This window comes from Pleurodeles waltl, chromosome 12 (assembly GCF_031143425.1).
Source record: "Pleurodeles waltl isolate 20211129_DDA chromosome 12, aPleWal1.hap1.20221129, whole genome shotgun sequence".
In the NCBI taxonomy this organism is placed as follows: domain Eukaryota; kingdom Metazoa; phylum Chordata; class Amphibia; order Caudata; family Salamandridae; genus Pleurodeles; species Pleurodeles waltl.
The window spans coordinates 547,845,147-547,871,458 of NC_090451.1; the positions used below are offsets into that span (position 1 = coordinate 547,845,147).

Consider the following 26,312-nt stretch of genomic DNA (forward strand, 5'->3'; position numbering starts at 1 on the left):
ACACCAGCCATTGCACTTCAGTGTCCAAGGCTGCAGGGGAAGGGCTGGAGCCTCCCCCCACCACTGACAACACTGCTACCAGCCCCGCAACTGCCGTCCACTGAGCAGCATTCACCACCGGCGAGCAGTGTGTAGTCGTGACTACATGGGCTGTAGTGCGTCCTGGCCCCTGCAACACCTGTATGTGTGACACCCAGGTGAGAGACTGTGACCTTGCACCATCCAGGATGAAGCACACTGGGCACAAGGCCCCTCCAGAACCAGTGGAAGAAGGCTTCTACTCACCCCCTCCTTGCCTGGATGAAGCACACTGGGCACAAGCCCCCCTCCAGAACCAGTGGAAGAAGGCATCCACTCACCCCCTCCTTGCCTGGATGAAGCACACTGGGCACAAGGCCCCCTCCAGAACCAGTGAGAAAACCACCCTCTAGAGAGACTGTGGTTTTGAACACCCCAGGACCAAGCAGTGGGCAGACCACCCACTAGAGAGACTGTGGCTTGTCACTCCCCAGGACCAAGCAGTGGGCAAACCACCCACTTGAGAGACTGTGTTGTTGCACTCCCCAGGACCAAGCAGTGGGCAAACCACCCACTTGAGAGACTGTGGCTTTGCACTCCTCAGGACCAAGCAGTGGGCAAACCACCCACTTGAGAGACTGTGGCTTTGCACTCCCCAGGACCAAGAGGTGGGCAAACCTCCCACTTGAGAGGCTGTGGCTTTGCACTCCCCAGGACCTAGAAGTGGGCAAACCACCCACTTGAGAGACTGTGGCCTTGCACTCCCCAGGACCAAGCAGTGGGCAAACCACCCATTTGAGAGACTGTGGCTTTGCCCTCCCCAGGACATTGCAGAGGGCATGTAGCCCCCTCCATGGGCAGTGGCGTTGTACCATCTTCCGGCTGAGGTGCCCCCACATTCCCAGTCCCCTGAGGTGCCTGTGTGTTTTTGAGCTGATGCCCCTGCAGCATTCTCTCCGTATTGAGGCAGGAGTTAAGGGTGGACTTGGCCCATGTGTTATGGCCCAGTGGACATTTTGGAGTCGGCATTGTCCCTCCATTTATGCTTTATGCATATATTGCTTTAAGGACATACTTTTCTAAATTTATAATATTACACTCAATTTAATCAATTCCTTTTGTCCTTGTGTTACTCCTGAGAGGTACAGGGTGTATATGTAATGTTGTTGCATCTGTTTGTGTGTATGGGGGCAGGGGTTGTTGCTTGTGTGTGTCATTCTCTTTTTCCTCCCCCCTCCCTTGTGTGCTAGGTGCGGTACTCAACATGGTCGTCTTCGCCGGCGTTTGTGTTCCTGGTGTAGGAGGAGGTATACGAGCATGGGGAAGATCCGCAGTTCATGGTGGTTCCCTGATTGTCCAGAGGTCAGTCGTTTCCCTTCTGTGTAATGTTTCCGCCGTGCTTTTGATGGCGTTGGTACCGTCCTGGAAAAGCTGGCGGATTGGCTTGTTGTAATGCTGTGGGCGGTACATTGTTTTCCGCCTGGCTGCTGGCGATTACTGCAGCGTGTATGTTGCTACCACCGTGGCAGTCAGAGTGTTAAGGTGGCTGTATGTGTTGGCGGATTCCGCCGTGGTCATTATTCCATTTTTCGTACCGCCGGACTGTTGGAGGTATTACCGCCGCTTTATCACCACCCGCAAGGGTTGTAATGAGGGCCTTTATCTCTTCAGGAAACTCCTTGTGCATCAAAAATCAATGCACCGCCTGCCAAAATCGACGTAAAGCCTGTGTTGCAACTGAGAAATCACCGCACAGCCGACCGGAAGTATGCAGCCTGACTTCCAGAGTGATAATTCGACACAGCACCTACTTTGCAACAGCAAATTAGACGCATTGCCTACCAGATTGACGCAGCGCCCGTGCCTTCTTCCAGTTTGTCAACGATGTTCCTGGCATCGTTGCTGGGCATCAAAGTATCCCTGCAGTGCAGTGAGGAACCAAGACTGCTTGCCGAAAAACGATGCAAGCCCCTTGCAACGTGGAAAGAAACAACGCAACGTCTGTTCTGTGTCAGAAAATCTGATGCCCACCTTGTTTTTCCATGCATCACCTCCTCTGCGGTCTCCGTATGACGTTATGTTTGACGCATACCAGGTACTGTGTGTATCAAAGAGACAGCTGTTTATTTCCAAAGATTAAGACTCTTTTAATCCTTTCAAAAGTGATATTTCAACTTGTGCTTATTAAATCTTTGTTGTTTTGACCTTATTTTATTCAGATTAATATTATCTATTTTTCTAAACCTGTGTGGTGTATGTGTGTGGTGTTTTCACTATGTTACTGTATGATGTATTGCACAAATACTTTACACATTGCCTTCTAAGTTAGGCCTGACTTCTCAGTGCCAAGCTAGCGGAGGGTGGGCACAGGATAGTTTGCATTGTGTGTGACTTACCCTGACTAGGGTTGTGGTCTCTACTTGGACAAGGGTGTATACCTCTGCCAACTACAGACCCAATTTCTAACAATGTGACACCAGAGGATCAAATGTGGGGTTGGGGAGGAGTCTGGCCAAGCTCTTTCAGATTTTAAATATATTGGGACTCTTAAAAGAGGATATATGGGGGAGTCCAATCAATGCCCTCCGTTCTGGCCATCCTATCTTACATGTGTTTGGTGGCCAGTAGGCAAACATGATAAGTGACAAGGTATGCAACCATTATAACACAGACATTAAACAGCCTTTTTAAGTCTTGGCTCCAGACAGTGTGCATGTGCTGTCTCGAACCGAGACATGCTGTATCTACTTCATGGGCTTCAGCCCGCCCATCAACTTCCCCTTTGCTGGCTCTCTCGTACCTCCATTATGCGTTTTCCTTATTTGTCCATGATGTGCATACATCATGGGTTTTCCAGGGTTTAGCACTCCCCGAGAACACCAGCCAACTACTCCTAAACCGACACAACAGCTACTTTATGGCATTGTTTCATGAAAACTTTTTCACTTGTTTAAGAGGATTATTCCTGAGCTCTTCTGTTTTTGGCTACTCTGTTTTCACTGGCTAACAATTTAACACTTTAAGAGCACTTTTCACTGACACTCCTGTTTTTACGCATACTGTTCTCTTCTCAGTGGCTAACAATATAGCACTTTAAGGCCTTAATTTATACGTTTTTTTGCCTGTACACATGCAAAAATGGCGCAAACTTACAAAATATATTTGTATTTTGTAAGATTGTGCCGCTTTTGTGTAAAAAAATAATGGTAACGCAGCACAAAAAAAGTATAAATCAGGGCCTAAGAGTGCTTTTCACAACCAACCTTGTTTTTACTCGCACCCTTCTGCGCATATGTGTACCGGTCCACTTCTGATCATGGAGGGAGTTCACTTGCCGTGGCTAAGTACACGAAGTGCGCTGAAGATGTGATTTCTCAGAATGTGATCTTTAATCAGCTAATATAGGCCCAGATTTAAGAGAAGTGGCACATTGCATGGTTTTGCTCCACTTCCTAACCCCTAGCGTCACATTATGCCTGTGCTAGGCATAATGTATGCAAGGGGGGTGTTCCACCATTACGGGGGGGGGTGAACAAATGGCCCAAAGACATCTAAAGGATTTCTTTGTACCATTTTTTGTGGCATTCTTAACACCTGGGCATTAAAGGGAGGCACACCATTATTTATAATGGGCCTCAATATGCTTTGCAGGATTAGCATCAACATTTGTTATGCTAATCCTGCAATGCAGCAAACCAGCATCAAAAATGTTGACGCTAGTCCCTAACTACCGCCATGGTGCGCCGTATCCTAAATACAGCGCACACATGGTGGCGTTAGGGTGTGCTAAGGAGCCGAAGAAAAGTGGTGCTGCATTGGATGCAGTGCCACTTTTCTTAAATCAGGCCCATCAGTTCATTTAACTGACTGAATGCTAATACCCCAAATATACGGTACAGCTCTTGTGGGAGCATCCACTGACAGTTCTATACCAATACTAACTAAAAAGTCACAAAAGTGCTTTGAAACTTCCTCAAATACCAATGATTATAGCTATTTTTGATTCTTTAGCAGTTGAAAAAAGCAGAAACAGCACTTGTTCCACATGTCAATGGTTCATGGTCTTTATTTACAGTAAATTTACTTGTTTGAGTATGTACTCTTAAGTGTAGGAGATGTAGATAGACAACATGGAAGTACACTCCTTGATGTACATGGACGCTGTTAGAAATGGGGTTTCTGGTTGGCAGTCAGTTTGCACTCTGTCCAATCAGGAACCCTCACTCTAGTCAGGGTAAAGGAGAAACACACCTGGTTAACCCCAGCTCACTCCCTTGGTAGCTTGGCACGAGCAGAAAGGTGGCATTAGGATGTGCTAAGGAGCCGAAGAAAAGTGGTGCTGCATTGGATGCAGTGCCACTTTTCTTAAATCAGGCCCATCAGTTCATTTAACTGACTGAATGCTAATACCCCAAATATACGGTACAGCTCTTGTGGGAGCATCCACTGACAGTTCTATACCAATACTAACTAAAAAGTCACAAAAGTGCTTTGAAACTTCCTCAAATACCAATGATTATAGCTATTTTTGATTCTTTAGCAGTTGAAAAAAGCAGAAACAGCACTTGTTCCACATGTCAATGGTTCATGGTCTTTATTTACAGTAAATTTACTTGTTTGAGTATGTACTCTTAAGTGTAGGAGATGTAGATAGACAACATGGAAGTACACTCCTTGATGTACATGGACGCTGTTAGAAATGGGGTTTCTGGTTGGCAGTCAGTTTGCACTCTGTCCAATCAGGAACCCTCACTCTAGTCAGGGTAAAGGAGAAACACACCTGGTTAACCCCAGCTCACTCCCTTGGTAGCTTGGCACGAGCAGAAAGGCTTAACTCCAGAAGCGATGTGCAAAGTATTTGTACAAACACTACAAAATGGACACCACACCAGTTTAGAAAAATAGGTAATATTTATATGAATCAAACAAGACCAAAACAACAAAAATCCAACTTAAACAAGTCAAGATATGAATTTTAAAATGAATAAAAGTCTTAATCCATAGAAAACTGTGAGAACGCTGATGTTACACAAAAGCACCTGGTTTATGTAAAAAATAAAGCTGTACAGGAGAGCATGCATCGGAAAAGTCCGCAATGCGCTGATTCCTTACTCGCAAGTGAGGCTGTGCTTTGTTTCTTCTCCAGGCGGGTCGGCGATGCGTTGTTTTTCTCCCTCGCAAGAGAGTGATGTGTCCATTTCCGGATGGTCACCTCAGGCCCAGGCAGGCTTTGCGTCGATTTTCCACACCCAGCGATGTTACATTTGAAATCCGGTTGCACTGTGTCAGAAAAAAGCGTGGGGTTTGCACCATTATCAGCATGTCGTTTCTCCAGCTGTGATGCGACGATCTTCCAGCAGCTATGCAAACGGAGCGTCGATTCCAGCTGCGAGACTGGCAGCATGTCGTTTATCAGTTGCGTTGTGGATGTTGTGTCAAAAGTTTTGCCGCATGGTGGTCTGTGTGTGTATTTCAGTCCTTTTACACCAGCTTCACCTTCACCAGTTCAAGCCCTTGAAGATCCTTCTCAAGCAGGAATGCACAACAAAGTCCAGTCTTTGTCCCCTTTCACAGGCAGAAACAGCAACTGCAGGACAGCCCAAAACAAAGCACAGTCACAGGCAGGGGCAGTACTTCTCCTCCGCTCTTAAACTGATCCCAGAAGTAATCTGATTTTCAGGGGTTTTGGGTCCAATACTTATACCCCTTTCTGCCTTTGAAGTAGGCAAACTTCAAAGGAAAGTCTCTGTTGTTCACAAGATCCTGCCTTGCCCAGGCCAGGTCCCAGACACACACCATGGGGTTGAAGACTGCATTGTGAGAGGGCAGGCACAGCCCATTCAGGTGTAAGTGACCACTCCTCCCTCCACTCTAGCACAGATGGCCCATCAGGATATGCAGGCTAGACCCCAGCTCCATTTGTCTCACTGTCCAGAGGAGATTCACAAGCAGCCCAACTGTCAAACTGACCCAGACAGGGAATCCACAATCAGGCAGAGTCACAGGATGGTTTAAGCAAGAAAATGCCTACTTCTAAAATGCATTTTCAAACTAACAATCTAAAAAACAACTTTACTAAAAGCTGTGTTTTTAAATTAGGAGTTCAGAAACCCCAAACTCCAGATTTCTATCTGCTCCCAAAGGGAATCTGCACTTTAATAATATTTAAAGGCAGCCCCCATGTTAACCTATGAGAGAGATAGGCCGTGCAACAGTGAAAACTGAATTTAGAAGTATTTCACTGTTAGGACATGTAACATACATCAGTACATGTCCCAACTTTAGCATACATTGCACCCTGCCCATGGGGCTACCTACGTCCTACCTTAGGGGTTCCTTACATGTATAAAAAAAGAAGATTTGGGCCTGGCAAGTGAGTGCACTTGCCAGGTCGAATTGGCAGTTTAAAACTGCACACACAGACACTGCAGTGCTGCGGGCTCACTAGTAGCATTTGATTTATAGGCCCGGGGCACCTCTAGTGCACTTTACTAGGGACTTAGTAGTAGATCAAATACGCCAATCATGGATAAACCAATCACCAATACAATTTACACAGAGAGCATGTGCACTTTAGCACTGGTTAGCAGTGGTAAAGTGCCCAGAGTCCTAAAGCCAACAACAACAGGTCAGAAAAAAATGGGAGGAAGGAGGCAAAAAGATTGGGGATGACCCTGCAAAAAGGGCCAGGTCCAACAGAGGGCTTATCTTCCAGACATTTGGGTGAAGTGTCTAAATGAATGATGTACTTATAGTCTGATACATTTTGTGGTTCTACAGCAATAGCTACATTTTTTAAGTTAAATAGAAAACATATTAATCTTGAATCTTACTTGGAGCTAGCCGCCAGTCATATGGTGCAGCACGCACTGTCTCATCTCGCACATAGCCATTATTCACCAGGTTCTGTACCAGCGTGTGTAAATAACCTGTAAAGAGAAAGACATCCTTACATGGTGCAGAGCGATTTTTAGCCTTCACTCTTTTTTTAAGCAAGAACAGCAATCAACATTTTATTAATTGTGTAAAAATATTGCCAAAAATTAGACTTTTAAATTAGCAGAGAACTGTTTGGTTAAGAGTGTTTTAAGTTATTTATTCTGCTCAATACAAAGTAAATCAACACCTTATTTCAGTGATACATGATCATTTGTTGTGACACATCACCAACATAGACATAGCAGAGTAGCATTACACAGAACATGTAAAGTATCATTAGAAAAGGGTTCTACATAAGTGCCCACATCAAACCACTTCTTCTTTAGAGGGGACATTATATACAACATGCACCTGTGTGATTTGAACTGGAAGCATTGACGTAGTGGTTCCATGCCTTGGGTCGAGAAGAAGCAAGGAGCAAGGCTGCATATGTTCCTGAGGCATTGTTGCAGCATATCAAATGCATAATCTATGGTGCAGATCCAAAGGATAGCTCAACCTCAGAACATCGCACCCATATGTGGGCCAGAAGAAGGGATAAAGCTATAAAACGCCTCATGAGGAGGGGGTATTTGATGTACCTTAATAATGACAAGAGGGAGGACTCCATCTGCATCTGTACCTTTTCCCTAGTTCCTCATAGACATTCACCCCAGTTTTTGGTCACCATGGGACATTCCCAGGCCAGGTGGATAGAAGATGCCTTTTTTCATGGTTACAATGAATGCACTTAACATCAACTGCCAGACCAATTACACACATTTTTTGCAGGCATATAAAGAATCATTAAATAAACTTGAAATGGTATAGCCTGTGTCTGCTGTTCTGGGAGAGTTATTCTGTTTGTTCACAGCAATATCTCCAAGGGACCTTTTAATAGTGCCTGCCCTCAGTTGGAATGCAAGATGTGTCTGGCACTGTAGGATTCTCAATTCCTCTGCATTTGTGCCTCTTTATAGAGCAGTGATATCATGTGTTGTCAATTTGAGTTGCTGATCATTTCCGTTATTTTTTTTTACCTGGGGTGGTCCCTCTGGGAATACCAGGACTAGTGTACCCCTATCTGTCTCTAATTGCTGAGGAGCTATAAAATGTCCTGCTTTAAACAGATTATCTATGAATTCTATCCCTAGTTCTGCAGTTGTCCTGTGGACTTTTGCTCAGACATTAGGGGATAGCCAGGGGATCTCTCCCACTGGTACAAGTGGAGAGTATAGCGCAGAAGGCCAGATCTCTGAACTGTCTGTCCCCAAGTCCTCGCAGTGCATCACATCTATTCACTGCCTTGGTCACCCGCTAGGGTACAGAACAGTGGTTTGGAGAGAGCATGACTTCCTGGGCAATATGAAAATATATTGTGAGATCTGGGACATCGAACCTCCTGTCTCTCATGGCAGCACCATAATGTATCATCTCACCAAGGGTTACTTTCTTGCCCATACCAGCCTTGTTGTGAGAATTTTACGTTAGTTAAAGAAAACTTGATGCAGATTGATGGGTATATTAACAGAGATATAGAGTAGCTTTGGATGGATTAAAAGTTTATGTAGCTTCACAGCCAGCCAGAGAGAACAGCAGTTTTTATCCATTTGTTCACAAGCACCATCGACCAATCCATCCATAATTGTCTGTAAAACCACTGAAGCTTCTCGATGCACATTAAAGCCTAGATGATGCACTGAGCCCTCTGTCTACCGTAAGGAGAAAGAAGTGGTTTTTTAGCTGCAGGAGTAGTTTTACAGCTGGAAGAATTTTCTGGATTCACATGCTGTGCACTATACCGCCATCTAGTGGTTGGGTCCGGAATTCTCCACCTGTAGTAGTGGTCCTTCTCTTTGTTGTTTTTGTTGGGTGTAGATGGTTCCACCATTTGGAGCCTTATCGAGCCTCCTGTGGTGTCAGACGCCTTCCCCAGAAGCTCCTCTCGTGATTGCCATCTTCAGATTCTTTTTTGTCTTTTCTCCATCTTCTAGGGGAGGTGGGTGAGTCATTTGTGAATCCAGAAAATTCTTCATGCTGCAAAACTAGTCCTATAGGTAAGAAACCATTTCGTTGAGCAGCGTCATTCTTTTATGGATTCACATTCTGTGCATTGATTCAAACTTGTGGTAGTTGGGCTGAAGATGGATTTAAATTAGTAACTAGATGTTTAAGCACTTTTTGACAAAGGTTTAGGTTTGTTGCTCAACTGTACTCCTGCATTTGGATGACATATTGAGATGGTTTGTTAAATACATTTGGCAACTGTACCCTTAGTCACTGGTTTGCCCAGATTGTTGTTAGCAAAGGAAACAAATAATTGTTTTGTTTTCTTATTTGTCTTTGTCCTTCCTGTGTAGTACATGAGTGCTCTTCTTGCATCTAGCATGTGTAACACTTTTTCCGTTTCATTTTGTGGTTCTTGGAAGAAACTTGGAATTTGAATACTTTGATTTATATAAAAATGTCAGATGACCTTGGGAAGGAAAAGGGGGTATTCTCATGACTAATCTATCCTTGTGTATTTGTATGTATAGCTCTTGAATTGTAAGCATCTGTAGTTTACCTACTCTGCGGAGTGATGTCATTGCTACCAGAAAGGCTGTTTTCAGCATAAGCATCTTTAATTAAGCTTTGTGCAGAGGTTCAAAGGGCTTTGTTATAAGTTGTGTTAAAATAAGATTAGAGTTATATGGAGGTGATGGGACTTGTCTGGGTCGTGCTATTCTCTTTGACCCTTCTAGGAAGCATTTTCTGACTGGTTCTCTAAAGATTCTTCTCCCTATATGTCCCCTTGTGTATGCCACAATTGCTGCGAGGTGAACCTTTAATGATGTATAAGTAAGCTTGCAGTCCAGGAGATGTGTAAGATATTTAAGGACTGTAATGTCCATTGTGTTTTACTGTAACAAACCCGATCTTTGGCAGAACCGTCAGTATCTTTCCCACTTTGTCATATCACATTTTCTAGTTTGTCCTCGTGCTTCTCTTAGAACTGCTGTTGTCTTTTCCGGCAAGTCTAGGTGACCAAAGTCTATGGGCCTCATTCTGAGGCCGGCGGCCGGCGGTCACCGCCCGCCTGGCGGGAACCTCCATATGGCCACTCGCCATTCTGGCTTTCCCGCTGGGCTGGCGGGCGACCGCCAGAAGGCCGCCCGCCAGCCCAGCGGGAAACCCCTTCCCACGAGGAAGCCGGCTCCGAATGGAGCCGGCGGAGTGGGAAGGTGCGACGGGTGCAGTTGCACCCGTCGCGAATTTCAGTGTCTGCTAAGCAGACACTGAAATTCTTTGTGGGGCCCTCTTACGGGGGGCCCTGCAGTGCCCATGCCATTGGCACTGCAGGGGCCCCCAGGGGCCCCCAGGGGCCCCCCGACACCCCATACCGCTATCCTGTTCCTGGCGGGCGAACCGCCCGGAACAGGATGGCGGTATGGGGTGTCGGAATCCCCATGGCGGCGCAGCAAGCTGCGCCGCCATGGAGGATTCCTGAGGGCAGCGGAAAACCGGCGGGAGACCGCCGGTTTTCCCTTTCTGACCGCGGCCAAACCGCCGCGGTCAGAATGCCCTTGAGAGCACCGCCAGCCTGTTGGCGGTGCTCTCGTGGTCGTTGACCCTGGCGGTCAATGACCGCCAGGGTCAGAATGACCCCCTATGTCTCTAGGAGCCATGCCATGCAACTCTGGTTCTGGATGGAGCACCCTCCCCCCGATAATTGACATCAGATCTTGCCACTTTGGTAATTTTTGAATGTTTCCATGTGCCATTTGTATTAGTTCTGAGTACCATGTCTGTCTTACCCACTGTTGTTCAATACGTATCAGCTTCGCCTTGTTGTGTTTACATTTGTTGATTACCCTATGTAACAGAGGTTAGGCAAGATATTTATTCCACTGAGTGTGCTCTTTTCTTTGGCCCCCTTGAAGGTGGTGTCTTTACTAATCCATGAAATATCCAAATTATATGATGTTCAAAATCTAATTGTCCGATATTATCTTCCTCCACTCGTGAAGCAAGAATTCTATTCTCCCTCTGGCATTACTTGTGAGAGGTATTGCAGCCCTGCAAAGTCTTTTTGCTGAGGGGGTTGTTCCTCCTCTGTGGTGCTGCACTCTTTCCCATGCTTGTCCATGAAAGGGCTGTTGTGCTTGAGCCTGATATTGCCATTGTTAGCAGATGACTGTGTATGGGGTGTGCTTTGGGACCCCTGATGTGATGTTGTAGTCAGGAAACGTCTCCCTGATGGACTGCTGCTCATCGGTGTTCCTCTCCTTAAGTTTCCTCTCAATTGCAATGCCCCAATAGACTTAGCAGTGTCATTACCTTTCTTCAGCTGTTAAAGAGTCTCATCCTCTGCACTGACAATAACTGCTCCCCTTTGAATGGTGCATTAATGATGTTGGCTTTGACTTCTGGCTTGAATCCTGAAATTCTTAATCAACCATGGTGCCTAAGGGTTGTTCCCGCTATTATCAGGTGACATGACATGTGTGCTACGTTCAGTGCCACTTTGAAGCATGTATTTGCTATATTCTTCCCTTCCTCTGCCAAGGATGCCACTCTTTTCTAATACTGCTGAGGCAGATGTTTAATTAATTCCCCAATGTCTTCCCAGCGTTGGTAAGTGTACCTATTCAGGAAAGCATAGGATTTGGTTATTCTCCACTGGTTAGCCACACCTGTTTCAAATTTTTTGCCTGCCAAGTGCATCGTTTTTCTCTTCTTATCCGGGAGTGGTCTCAATGTCGCTGGGACAGTTGCCCTCTTTCTACCCATGGAAGCAGTAATGGAATCTGCCACTACTGTCCCTTTAATATAAGCAAGGTCTTTGGGGAAGTGCTTAGCTTCTTTTCTGCCCTTGGTGTTATTGCTCTGAATGTTGCAAGTTCTTTGAATGCTTCTCTTCCTTTATCTAGGAAGCTGGCAAGCATGGCATGAACTGATGTTTGATCTGGGAAGGTAGGAGAGTCTCTAAGAGGAAGGAGGATTGTGATTTTTCTTCCAAGGGTTGCCCACAATATTTGTGCTCTGCCCTTGTATTAAGTGGACCACCCATGGCAATATCAAGTTGGCGATGGTCTAGTGGCATATTAGTGACCTGACCCTTTTTACAGGGTCATCCCCAAACGTTTTGCCTTCATCCTCCTAATTTTTCTGACCTCTTTTTTGTGGCTCTAGGACTTTGAGCACTTTGTCACTGCTGACCAGTGCTAAGGTGCATGTGCTCTCTCTTCTAAACTTGGTATGATTAGCTTGCACCTAATAGGCACATTTAATTTACCAGTAAGTCCCTTGTACAGTGGTATCCCTATTCCCAGGGCCTGTAAATTAAATGCTACTAGTGGGCCTGGAGCACAGCTTGCGCCACCCACAGAAGTAGCCTTTCAAACTTGTCCCAGTCCTGCTACCGCAAGGCTTGCATGCACAGTCACTGCCACAGGGAAATGGCATCTAAATTTACTTGTCAGGCCTGGTACTCCCCTTTTCCTACATTTAAGCCACCCCTAAGGTATGTCCTAGCTAGCCCTATGGGAAAGGTGCTATGTATGTAAAAGGCAGGACATGTACCTGGTTGTGTGTCCTGTCATAGTGGTGACAAACAGCCTATTTGGTTTCTCACTGCTGTGAGTGCTGCCTTTCTCTTAGGATTGCATTGGAAATGCCCTTCCTTATGTTTAGGTGGTATTGTCTAATCTATGAGGGGTAGCGTAAGCATGTTTGATATGGTAGTGAGAAATGCTGGTTACTGGTGCAGGTGGATTTATTACCATTATAAAAATGCCACTTTTAGAAAGTGGGCGTTTCTCTGAGCTTATGACTGTGTTTTGCAGCTTGATTCCACTCCATGTCTGGGGCAGAGTGACAGCTGGGCTTTCTACATACTTTTCAGACAGCCTGTACACAGGGGGGGTGGAGGTGTCACAGGGGTGCATCTGCATATTGAATGGTCTTCCTGGTCGGAGAGAGGGAGAGGCCAGGCACACCTGCATTTGTAAAGACTGTGCCCTGGCCTCACACAAAGGGCTCTTTTACCCTCCACTAATGTCTGGAGCCTGTGCTGGAGGAGAGAGGGGACACTCCTTGAACCAGTTAGTACTGGTTAGAACCCCTTCTCCCACTTTTGTGGAGACTGTGCAAAATGAGTATAAGTACAGGGGGTTTTGCCCATATTTTTAGACACTAATGGACTACTGAAATGGACACAGGATACTGCGGGGAGGACTCGCCAGAAACCGTCTTTGGACTGCTTCTGTTGTGCTGATCCATGACCTGCTGGGTCACTAAGAGGAAATGCCACTGCCTGCAACCCTTTGTGCTGGTCTGCTTGTTTGGGCACTGCAGCCATGTGCCCCATTTGCTTTCTCCAGGGTCTGGGTGGTGTGGCACCTGTTCCTCTACATTTTTCTTTAGAGCGCTGGAGGGGCGCTTTACTTTTGTTTTCTCAGAGCATGAGGAGCGCTCTATTTCATGAGGCAGGGCATGGGGAGTGCTCCCTTTATCCATTGTGGCTGCTCAGAAGCGAGAGGAGGCCCAGCATCCTGCTTTATCATCAGAGAGCCTGATGAGCACTACATGTTGTGCTTCCCAATTTGCCTGGTGAGTGCTGCCGCCACCCCCCCCCCAGTGCAGGAGAAGAAAAGAAGAGCTGCCAGCCGAGAGTACCCAAGCAAGGTGCACTCGTGATGAGTGCCCCGGGCGCACAAGAGAGCTCTTAGTGGTGCCCCTGGGACAAAGGCAGGTACCTGCTTTGAGTGCATTTCACTGCCGCGGCCCAGAGCGGCCTAAGGAGTGAACCACCATGGATGGGAGCCGTCACGCTGCTGCTGTGAAGGCGACGGCCTCAGGAAACCGTGGACATCAAGGTACAGCTCACAGCCTGGGAGGGAAGCCTCATCAGAGGTCCTCATTCCTGCCAAGCTTCTTTCTGCTTTGGTTGCTCCCGGACCGGGAGGGAAGCCTCATTGGAGGTCCCTGTTCCAGCCGGGCCTCTTTCTGTTTTGTTGCTCACGGGCCAGGAGGGAAGCCTCATTGGAGGTCCCCATGTCAGCCGAGCCTCTTTCTGTTTTGTTGCCCGCGGGCCTAAAGAGAAGTCTCATCAGGGGTACCCGTTCCTGCCGAGCCTCTTTCGGTTTGTTGCTAGCAGGCCAGGGTTGTGACCTCGACGGAGGTCCCCAGTCCTGCCAGTACGGTAATAATCAGAGTCAGCAGGGGCCGCCCGATTCCCCCCAAGACTGCAGTACCATATTTCTGAGGGTAGCGACCCCCTTGAGGATGGTGGGGTCATTACCGCATTCCCCATAAGGGTACCATTGACTTTGGAAGCGAAGCGCAGATGGGCTACAAACTTCGCCTGTGCAGCGTAGTTGGTGTTCCACATGACATGAGGAAGGAGTTTGTTATATGGGCCCCGTGTTAGGTGCATTTTTTTTTTTTTTAACCCAAGAGAATACAGGCACAGACTCAACACTCCTGACATTCAGGATACAGTATACAGAGAGATGATTGACCAAGAACATGCGCCTGGAACCTCCATAACCTCTGCCTTCATTTGCCCAATACTCCCCACGTAGCTTAGCCTTTCCGTCTCCCTTCCCTCCCTTTCCATTCATACAATGCATGTTCAAGCTGATATACCGAGAGGAGCCGATCTAGCCAGTATTGGAATGTGGAGGGTTGCTGGTCCAACCACGCAGAAGAAATACAAAGTCGATACACAGCCATAGTTACATAAATAAACTTAAAAACTCATGGGCCAATTATATCAGATACCCCGAGTATTACAACCCTGGGACTTAATTCCACATCCTTACCAGCGACTTCTTTGATAAACTGCCCAACATCCTTCCTCAGAGTCACCAGCTTTGTACATGGAACAAACATATGTATTACATCTGCACCGTATAACTGACATCTTGGGCAGTGTATCCCCTCTACCCTACTCCACTTAGCTAGCTTCCCAGGGGTAAAGTACCGATCAAAAATTGTTTTAAAATGCTGTGCCTGAAGTGCTGCGGAGATCAGGATACTGCACCTCAACCTAAGGGACTCATAAAATTCTGACTTCCTCACATTAAGTTGGGCACCCTACTTCTTACAGTGCTTCTCCAGATCTTCTGGAGACTCTTCATTCGGTCTAGCATAAGCTAATCTTATAGTAATCCTGTCGCTAGTTACCATCATCCCAAGCAAAGGACATTTTGCCAATCCTGTTGCCCCACCCGTTTTCCTATGGATAAAATCCCTTACTTGTAGATATTTAAAAAATCCCCTTTGTCCCAAACCGAATCTCTCACTTAGATTCTCGTATGTAGCTATTGTGGATCCTGCAAAGAAATCCCCTAACCTTTGTAACCCCTGTCGATTCCAGCTTGCCATATAATTATGTCTAAATATCTCAGGGAGCGATGTATTATTCGCAATCACCGTATAGTAGTTATATCTACCATGTCCCATTCTTTTCCGCCAGGGGTCCAAGCATTTGAATGCAGCATTTAAGACCTTAAAACACACCTTCTTGAAATAGCTGGGTTCCGTAAATGTCAGCAATGCCCCACTAGCCAAGGATACGATTAACAATTCATAAATATCCGGAACGTACCCTTCGCCACTCACCAATCCTCTAATATTAAACAAAGGGTGCATATACTGTAGTGCGGCTGACAGCTGGTATAGTTTAAAGTTAGGAAGAGACCAGCCCCCCTTCTACCTAGGCAATGTCATATATCTGCTAGCCCTCCTGATCTTGCTGTACGACCAAATAAACCTCATCATTAATTGATCCAGCATGTTAAACCAAGATTTCTCAAACTCCAATGGAATAGCCTGGAATAAATATAAGACCTTGGGGAGAAACATCATCTTTATGTTACACCGCCCAAAAATTGACATATGTAAATTATTCCATCTGCCAAAGTTATATCTAGCTTTTTTGACAATCTGCGTTAGATTAAGCCGGACTATCTGCTCCACTTGGGGTCTGATATGGATCCCTAAATAGACTGCGTGGTCGACACTTCGAGTATCAGTTGTCCTGCAATGCTCATTTACCACTAGTTGGGTCTTATCTTTGTTAAGTAAATAACCGGATACTATCCCAAAACTTTCTGCAGCCTATTCAATTTCCTTAAGAGCCAGATCTGGGTTGGCAGTGATAACTGCCACATCATCGGCATATGCCAACATTTTAGTACCCCAACCATTGCGAATCACAGGCTGGATAGTCGTATTCTTTTCTAAATATCGCAGGAAAGGATCTATATATAATGCAAATAATAAAGGCAAACATGGACATCCCTGTCTCGTACCACGTTAGATCCGAATATCATTTGAGTGGTCACAAAACATTTGGATTCTGGCACTAGGGTGTTTATACAGGGCCTTAACTGCCATAATGAATCTATTTCCCAAGCTGTAGACCCGCAAAGTTTCCCACATGTATTCCCAGTTGACTCTGTTGAATGCTTTCTCAGCATCTAACAAAACCATGGCCATAGGCTCCTCTGCGACATAAGTGGCGTCAAATAGAGCTATAACTCTTCTGATATGATCAGTTGTGTCTCTCCCAGGTACAAACCCGTGCTGGATCTGAATTACTAAATTACTAATACAGGAGGACAGACGAGTCGAAAGTATTTTAGAATACATTTTCGCATCGCTATTTATGAGTGTGATGGGCCTTTACGAACTTAATCTGAGCGGATCTTTGCCCTTCTTTAAAAACACCACTATATTAGCGGTGCCCCAAGACGGGGGAGGATTACCCCCTTGCTGCACTTGAATTAACACTTCCAACATCACCAGTAGTTGCATATTCTTAAAATGTTTACATAGTTCAAGAGGGATACCATCAGTCCCTACAGCCTTTCCACTTGAGAAAACTCGGAGCGCACCTTCCATCTCCTCCATTGTAACCTCTTGACCTAATACTGCTTGCTCCTCTGGAGTGATCCTACCGCCTTTATCTCACTCACCCTACCGCTATCAGCCTGTTCCACACCTGTAGGGGTGGCTCTATATAACTCCACATAATACTCCCGGAAAGCTTCCCTGATTGCGTCTGAGTCTGTAACTAACTTCCCCAGCCTATTCTGAATCTTCAGAATTGAGCCGATGGTAGCCCTTTGACGAGCCCGTACTGCTAATAGATGACCCAATTTCTCGCTAAATTCATAACACTCCTTCCGCCTTGCCAGATATTTTCCACCCACCCTTTCCACCGAGCGCTTGTCTATTAACATTTTAGCTATCGCTATCTGATGTAAGGCACTTTTGAAATCCATGCCACTCTCGACCGCCCTGCTAATGAACTGGCATATTTGGCCATATGTTGATTATGACATGTGCATTGGTGATGGTAATGACAACCTGGCTACTGCTTGTGTTGCAGAATATCAGTAACTTCTTTGTTTTTTATGACCACTGCTGGCTTTTGTAGGGTACTAGTAACTGTGTGATGTTCTGACAACTGCTGGTGTAGCAGGGTATTACTGGCATGTGCTGTTTGGTCTAATGATATTTTGTGCAATACAGTTTATTTTTATATAACTTGGTGTTGTGTTTCCTTTGCGGTGTATTTATTGCATCATGTGTGTTGTGTGTGTTGTCAAACGCTTTACACATTGCCTCTGGGATAAGCCTGACTGCTGGTGCCAAGCTAGCAAGAGGGTGAGCAGGGGTTATCTTGTGTATGTAACTCCCTTGCCCTGACTAGATTGGGTGTGTTCTGCCTGGCTTAGGTGCCTACCCTAGCCAACCAGAAACCTCATTTCTAACACATATGTGTCTACTGCCTCTTCAAAAGAATCTGTCTCAACGTCCTGCTATCGTGCCTCAGCATATTCTGAGCCCTCATACTCTTGGAATATGGACACATCCATGCTCTCAGCCTTTTCTTCCTTGAAGAGGTAATGCTGTTCCTCTTATACTTCCTGGGGTACTGGAGTTAAAGGGGGCTCTAACTCTTTGACCTCCTTATCTTGCTGCTTCAGTGCTGGAGGCTATTCTGAACTCTCGTAGGGAGGCATCGAAATCCTTTTTCTTTTGTAAAAGAGCCGCCGTATCTGCCTCGAGATGCCTCTTTTTCTTTTTGATCTCAGCGAATCGTTCTTCGATGTTGACGATCGTTAAAGTTTTCCTTCTCAACATCAAAGAGTCTTTTGATGATGTTTCGCTCTACTACTTTCTCGGTGTCTCCCCTCCTTTTACTTCTTTTTCTGTGTAAGCATCTTGACTTCGATTGTCTCTCGATGTCTTGGTAATTTCTTTTACTCTACCACTTGCAGTATCCTTGTAGTGGCTTCTGATGAGCTATTTCAGAGTCTGCATGCCTTCAAGTTGGTGATTTCCTTGGTACCAGGTAGCTTTTTTTTTTTAACTCTGTGGTCATGGTTTCCCCGGTATGTTTGTTCAGAGTTACCTTTGGTGTCTTCTCTCTTGACATCCAGGCCCGTATTTTTTCGTTTTCGACGCAAATTCGGCGCAAAACTAACGCCATATTTATACTTTGGCGTTAGACGCGTCTAGCGCCAAAGTATTGGCAAATAGCGTCATTTTTTTGCGTGAACGCCTTCCTTGCGTTAATGAGATGCAAGGAAGGCGTTCCCGTCTAAAAAAATGACGGCGACGCAAATGCGTCGTATTTATACTCCCGGGCAAAAATCACGCCCGGGAGTTGGCGGGTCAAAAAACCCCGCATTTGCGCCACTATTTAACGCCTGGGTCAGGGTAGGCGTTAAGGGGCCTGTGGGCTCAAAATGAGCCCACAGGTGCCCTCCCCTGCCCCCAGGGACCCCCCCTGCCACCCCTGCCCACCCCAGGAGGACACCCAAGGATGGAGGGACCCACCCCAGGGACATTCAGGTAAGTATTATTTTTTATATTTTTTTACTTTTTTTTGGGTGGCATAGGGGGGCCTTATTTGTGCCCCCCTACATGCCACTATGCCCAATGACCATGCCCAGGGGACACAAGTCCCCTGGGCATGGCCATTGGGCAAGGGGGCATGACTCCTGTCTTTACTAAGACAGGAGTCATGAAATGGCGTCTGGGCGTCGTAAAAAAATGGCGCAAATCGGGTTGAGGCGATTTTTTTGCCTCAACCTGACTTGCCCCATTTTAAGACGCCCTAACGTCATTTTTTCCCAACGCCGGCGCTGCCTGGTCTACGTGGTTTTTTTCCACGCAAACCAGGCAGCGCCGGTCTGCTTGCGCCGGCTAACGCCATTCCATAAATACGGCGCCCGCATGGCGCTTCAGAATGGCGTTAGACGGCGCTAAATTTTTTGACGCTAAACTGCGTTAGCGCAGTTTAGCGTCAAAAAGTATAAATATGGGCCCCAATGTTCAAAGTCGACAATTCTCAGCTCCACATCCAAGCTTTCTCCCGCTGCCCATCAGCAACATTGTTGTTGTCATCACTTGAGAGACTCAAATGTTTCAGAGATGGTGCTTGCTTCTCACCTTGCATGGCATAGTGTCCCTGGCTATGTTTCTGTCTCGCCTTCAATGTCTACTTCTTGAACCCAACACAGGCCTCGCAGTTCTCACTTCTGTGGTCGAGTGGCAGGCAAATACTATACACCTGGTGCTGGTCTTTCTGAGCGAATTTGTGATGGCACTTAGAGCAGAATTGAAAAGGGGTCTCCTACATCACGCAGAACAGGGAGCCCCTATTTGGGCATTCTTTACACTCTTATGATGATCCCTCTGATCGTTGTGTTTCTCTGTTGTAACTTTTTCGACGGTCTTTGGTGTTCTTCTTTCAGTACTCCTCAACGAACTTCGATCAAACTTCACTTCTCTCAACGACCTGGGGATCCTTCAGTTATAGGAGAGGTTAGTCTTGGGTTTCTCAAATAGTAAAAGATTTTGCCTGTGTACAGCAATATTATTGTAATTAACTTCTCTGAGAGAGATAATCCCAAAATACACATGCCACATGTTGAGCTGCGAAGGTGTATGGAGTGGCGATAATTGGCAGCTCTAGTTGTGCCCAGTCCAATTTTGAGGAGTTTGGATAACATTCCATTTTCATAGTGACACAGATTGAGTAAAGCAGTGAGATCCAAGGTAACAGAATATTCCCCCATGCCAATTTGTTTCAGAATAATCTGCATATGTTCCCACTCAACTGAATCAGAAGTCCTTTATTCATCCGAAAGACATTAGTGTCCATTTTACCTGGGTCTATTTGGTCAGCATTAGCAAAGAATGTATGAAGATTCCATATTGTCAATTGGCCTAAAATAAATCGTGGTGGGTCTTGCAACATCAGACCTAGCAAATGTGGAATTAACATATAAGTGATATTTTTACCAAGATTTTAGTATCAGTCTTGAGGAGTGCAACTGGTCTATAGGAAGCACATACTGACTATGGTTTGCCAGGCTTTAACATCATAATAATGATTCCTTTCTTCTAGAACGGGGAAAGGTTGGCCTGTTCATAGGATTGTACTACAAACTCTAGAATAAGAGGCTAATTATTCAATTTATTCTTTATAAAAATTAGTCATTAGATCATCTGCCCCAGCTGCTTTACCATTAAGAATATCACAAACCACTTTCTTACTCCTATAGTGTAATAGCTTGCGTCAGAATTTCTCTCTGAGTTGTCAAACTAGGCCATCGTCTATCTATCAAAATATTGAAATATTTCAGCTTCGTTGTATGACTACAGAAACATGTATAATGCCCCCCCCAATAGTCCCTACAATAGGCTCCTGCAATGAGTATCTCATGAGTTACTGGTACCTCTCCAGCATGGCTAAGTAGCTCTGTTGTGTGCATCACAGGCTAATAAATTAGATGGTTACTTGGTTGAATTAATATATGCTTACCAAACTTGAGATTTTAAATTCAAGATGAAAATGTGTTTTTCAGAAGTCTTAAGCTGATAATTGGAGACAAATGGCTGAATTTCCAAAATATATTTAAAGATTATATTTAAATGATAAATCATGTGGCACTGGGAAACCTTTTACAAGTAGCATTACCCTGGTGCCAGGGGCATCGCAGCTTTGGCTGATATGTATTACCTATATTGACTGTCTTTTTTACATTACAACTGCCAACCATGCCTGTTGCTCTGAGGTGATCAATGGTAGTAATCTCGCATATGGTTTCCACTAATGTAATTTTGCCTGATATGTTCACGATTATACTTCTAATATTATTAGTAGCTCTAAATGAGTTTCATTAAATGTAAGTAGCTCTTAATACAGGAAAGGTTGGAGACCCCTGCCCTGAAATATTCAAGGATGCTGGGGTGTCATGCATCAAACAATGGTTCCATGTCTATGGCAGTGATGCCTCCCACAGACCATGTTTGCCTTAGTATCCTGGCTAATGCCATGCCATGATGTTATCCCTCCCATTTTCCTAGCTTCAGCATACCATCCCAGGTACATAACTTTGAGTCCTGCCATCTCCTTAAAGTTATCGCGCTTGCCATGAATATCTGCAAGTAACTGTCTGTCTCCAGTTGACACATGAAGCAGTTCTAATCTTCGGATGTTAGACCAGGGAGTATCCAAGATACATCAAAGTGACTTGAATACCTAAACCCCACACTTAACGATGCACACTTGTATAAAACACACCTTGAATGCATCCCACAAAATGCTGTAACTGGACATAGAGCCCAGACTGATGCAAAAGTATTCAACTACTGCAGTCCATACCTCAGATTGAAAAACTGTATCTAATAGCACTTTAGATGGAAAACACAACATATTGACTGATTTGTTCCAGTGGTGGATCTAACATCAAGGTTAAAGTGGCATGAGCTAAAAGAATGTGAGGTAAATACCTACACTCATGAACCCACAACCGACATCAAGCATGCTTGGCCAGTAAACTGCCCGAAAGTGCCTATCAAGCACTGATGAGCAGAAGGTGAATTCTGCCAGCTGCAGCAGCTGCCTGTTCTTTCAGACGTGCGTCAAGCTAACCTAACACAACTGAAAGCTCCTTAAATGACTTCCAGAATTTATCAAGGTCTGGGTCTCATATAATATTGCAATTGCCTTCTCATTCCATTGTGCAAGAGTCTAGATACTGACAAATCGAGTTTGCACAGAATTGCAGGCAGTCTATGTCTGGGCCGAAAAAGTTAATGGGTTGGTATATGTAAGCCCTTCAGGATGCCCTGTACAAAGAGGTACCTTCCCTACTGCTCTCCTACTTCCTTCACTGTCCAGAATGGCACCCCTTCCTCAACCATATAACAACTCTCTTGGCACACGTATCATATGAGCCTAAAGAGCATCGTCTTCTGATAAGGCTAGTCTTAGCGCTTTTAAATTGTGTGGTCAAGTGTGTCTGTTGTATAAGTGCAATATCTACAGCATCTCTGTGCAAGTATGCTGTAATCTTTCCTACCAAACTTGCATTGTTCAGGGCCTTCACATTCAAGTTTAGCATGTTCAGAGATAAAGAACGCTGCCTACTATCCAATTTGTGTTGTGAGCTTCCATGCAGGTACCTGAGCGTGTGTGCTGTTGTGTCTTATTCTATGTGGATCAGTCATCAAATGTGGGGTTCTATGTGTGACATTTAACACTACAAACTGTTTATCTCTTCGGTTCACCCACACTTCCCATACAAACTGGCAGTAGTATGTCCCCACCCAACTCATTTTAACTATCATAACCGACCATGAATATTATTCAATAACAAATATCAAATGAACTAGGGATGAAAGTTTCAGGACACAACTCTCACTGCATTTTCCTGATTTATAGGGACTAGTGAAATTAGTTATACCCAAGATGATGTGTATGCCCTTAATCTCAGTAATGGTAAGGTCACCATGAGATTTGGATGTGAGATCCTCAGGTGTTTGGGTCTTTCTTTCTCATTTTAGAATTTCTAGAGTTTCAATTTTCTCATAAATGTCAGTTAATCAATCTGCACCTCTAGGAAATCACACGCATGTGTAGAACAAAGTACCAAACCTTTAGAATGCAAATGTATCCAAAGTTGTGTTAGCCTTCTGGTTAACATTCTTGGTGCAATCTCTGAACAGGTCCTTTGCAAGTCTGTCTCTGTCATCATTGGCTTAAGTCATGTTTCTGATTGGGAATGAGGTGCAGTTATAATCACTGACGCAGAAATATTTTAAAGAAAATAGTGTGTTGTGGTATATCAACTGCACAAACTGGCCTTATTTGAAGTGCCTCTCTAATCTTAAAAGTAAAAATTGATAGAAAGAATGATAAACCACAAACTCCCCCATCGTCTGGGAAGTCCTACACTCCTCTGTTGTGAAGAACTATAAAAACAGCTCCAGCCTCTCTGAAAGCATAGTTAAGAAATGTGTGGAAGCCAGGGGTGGCTGGTAACCTTATAAAGTAGTGGGGCAAGCGAAGTACCCCACAGGTTCCAAAAACACAAAATAAAACACCTGGTCCCTTCTCAAAGCCCATCATAAAACACCCTCTCCCTCCAAAAGCACCAAATAAAACTACACTAACATTTAAATAAATAAAATTAAAATAAATGGTACTTACCCACTGCTACACGTCCTCCTATGTGTTCGGAAACTGCAGTCTGCTGTGGAGCTCCCCTACCCAGTCCAGGAGTTGCTCTTATGCTAATAACCAGCATCAGAGAAGCGCCAGGATTGGATGGAGCAACTTGGCCGGACGCTCCTTCAGGCCCTGAAAGCTTGTACTTGCTTTCCACCCAGCCATATAAGACAGCTAGGGATGAAGGGCTTCAAAGTGCCCATGTCAGGCTGGTCATCGTGAGACAGTCGGCCAAACTGACGTGCGTCTGGACAGCCACAGCTCTAGTCCTCAGTGCTGCCAATCAGCAGGCAGAGGACACGCCCCTCATGTCTCTTGGCTCGGAGGCACTGTGGCACGCACATTGGTAAAAAAAAAAATGGCAATGAAATAATTTCATTGGCATTTTAGTTTTTCACGTGCAGTGGCTTGGGGTGGGAGGTGACGCTCCCCTGCCCTCCCCGAGAAACCGCTGCTTGTGGAGGCACTCCTAATGGTAAGTTATTGAAGGTTTTATACACGAATTGGGTAGAATTAAAAGTTGATATATCTTTCATGCTGTAAATCAAAACCACTTTACATAATATAATTTACAGAATACATCATTGGAATGAGAGAAATTTATAGTATATAATTCTGGCAATTACTTTAAATAGCCAACAAATCCATCCAACTGTCTTGCATTTTTAGTCATTTACATCCATAGTTTCTGCAAAATCCTTCCTGCTGCGCTGCAGAATGAAACAGGTATCCCTTTGCATATTTCTTGAAATACCTGGGCAGCTGCGTCTTAGCGTTCACCACAACTTATAACCTTGCCAGGTATGACACTACATAAGAATTATCCATTTCTTGTAGCTTCTTTTTGGCGCCATTTTATGATATTCAAGCACCTTAGACCATAATCATAAAGTCGTAAAAGAAAAGTGAAATCAAAGTGCCAGTGTAGTCTCAAATATTTCTAGCCTTTTATAAGGGAGTATCATGGCCCTTGTAGTTCAGTAATCTCAGAATGATCAGTCTCAGTGGGCCCTTGGTACGGCCCATGGTGTAAGTAACCTGTGTGCCTGTTGACCAATAAAAACAAGTGTGAGAGAGTTGTGTCTCCATGAAGGATTCCATATAGCCTGTGTTTGTTACCCCAGGGATGTCCATTATTCTTAATGTTTCCAGATCCTTCTAGTTTGCACAAATGACTTACAGAGCCTTCTCCATCTTAAGGTGTGATTCATTTTGTGTAGCAATATCATCCTCAATGTCCAACAATCCGATAATCCAACATGTTTAGTCTGGAGGCATGCTTGTCCAGAACCTCAGTCATGCTGTCCATGCGTAGTGCCAAGATGTTGATCTTGACATCTATTGTGTGCAGGCTTTGCCTCATGTCCCTGAAGATAGAATTAATATATTGAGCTCCCATTGATTCATTGATTCCCAGTGAGGGTTCTACCTCATCATGTGTAGCCTGATTTATTTCCACATGACAGGTACATTGCCTGACCTCAAATAGGAGTTGACTGTCTCTGTTCTGTTTTCCCCATGTTCTTTCCCAGGGCAGTTAGGTAGCTGTGTAGTCAGATGGGGCTCAGTTACAATAATATAGCTCCCCACCCACCAGGGAGTTCCTGTCTTCACTCTCGGCCGAGAGGTATTGGGCAGCCACTGGAGCTGCGCAATAGTCCAGTGCTGAAACCTCTGTTATGGCAGGCCACCTCTTTACCAGGGTCCAGTGTATTGTTCAGGTGTCCCTGGTGCTTCGCCCATTGAGAACACCCTGCAGTTTTCCCTTCAAGCCTTTTCCTCACACTATATCCCACGCCTGTTGCAGCAGCTGGAGAAGGCACTTTTCAGCATTACACTGTTTCCTAACGTTGCAACCAGTCATATGTATATCACTAGATACTCTTTCGCCACTCTCCATTGGTACTCCTTCAGTCCCTTTAATATCACCCCTGACGTGCTCTTCCCCACTTCTCACCTCATGGTGGCTACGGGTAGTCGAGGCCTCCGTTCAAGTGCAATACTTAACTTATTGAGACCTCTGGCCTACCAATCATCAACCGCAGAGTGCAATGGCTGTGACCTTATCCATTGGCACATACTCACCCTGTCATTTCCCCCGCCTGAATCGCACTACACTGGTTGGGACAATGGAGCCCTTCACCCTGCATTCTGATGGCTCCTCATTTGCCTATTCAGCTTCAGGTGCTCATAGGGTGACTGCCAGGCAGCGTACACTTCTTAATTGTGTGACTGCCAGATATTGGTAGCAGTCACAGGAGCCACATTAATCTGCACCCATTTTTTAGGCCGCTGACATAATTCCATGAATCTGTATGAAACATTCCTAAAATATTTATCTAGCTTTGGTTTGGCATGAAAGTTTTGTCCAGGTCTGTTGAGGGCGGGGGATGCGTAGGGGAATAACGAGAGTGGTTAAATATTGTCTTTTTCCATATTAACTCCCACAGGAATTATTGCAAATACATTTTATTAGATGAGGGAGTTTTCTCCTGTTATTTACTTGGGGTCCCCAAGTATAAGGCCTTAATTTCGAGTTTTCCAGAAAGTGGCGGTAGGGGATGATTGGGAGCAGTGGAGGGTGGGGAGGTCAGAACAGACCTGAGCCTTTCTGGGGCGTGCATTGTCTGCTCCCACGTGCTGCTGCACTGTTCGGGCTGACCTCCTGTCTCCATCCTATGCCCTGCAACATTGAAACAGGTTTTGGTGTCACTAGGTATTATATCAGAAAACAGTGGTTCCCATGCAGCTCATTAAATACTTATTTGAACACTATGTCCATAAAGATTTTTCAAAAAACAGATTATTGTAATGCATGATATTTCATAATTTCCATAATAACAACAATGTA

General features: G+C 45.1%; 1 protein-coding gene across 3 annotated transcripts in view; it reads right to left on the reverse strand.

Moving 5' to 3' along the window:
• LCAT (lecithin-cholesterol acyltransferase) overlaps positions 1 to 26,312 on the reverse strand; it is a 499,529-nt gene that overhangs the window by 184,135 nt on the left and 289,082 nt on the right. For all 3 annotated transcript variants that reach the window (XM_069217600.1, XM_069217602.1, XM_069217599.1), the window contains exon 4: positions 6,852 to 6,947. In XM_069217600.1, the coding sequence (XP_069073701.1) occupies positions 6,852 to 6,947 (96 nt within the window). The remainder of the gene's footprint in view (positions 1 to 6,851; positions 6,948 to 26,312) is intronic.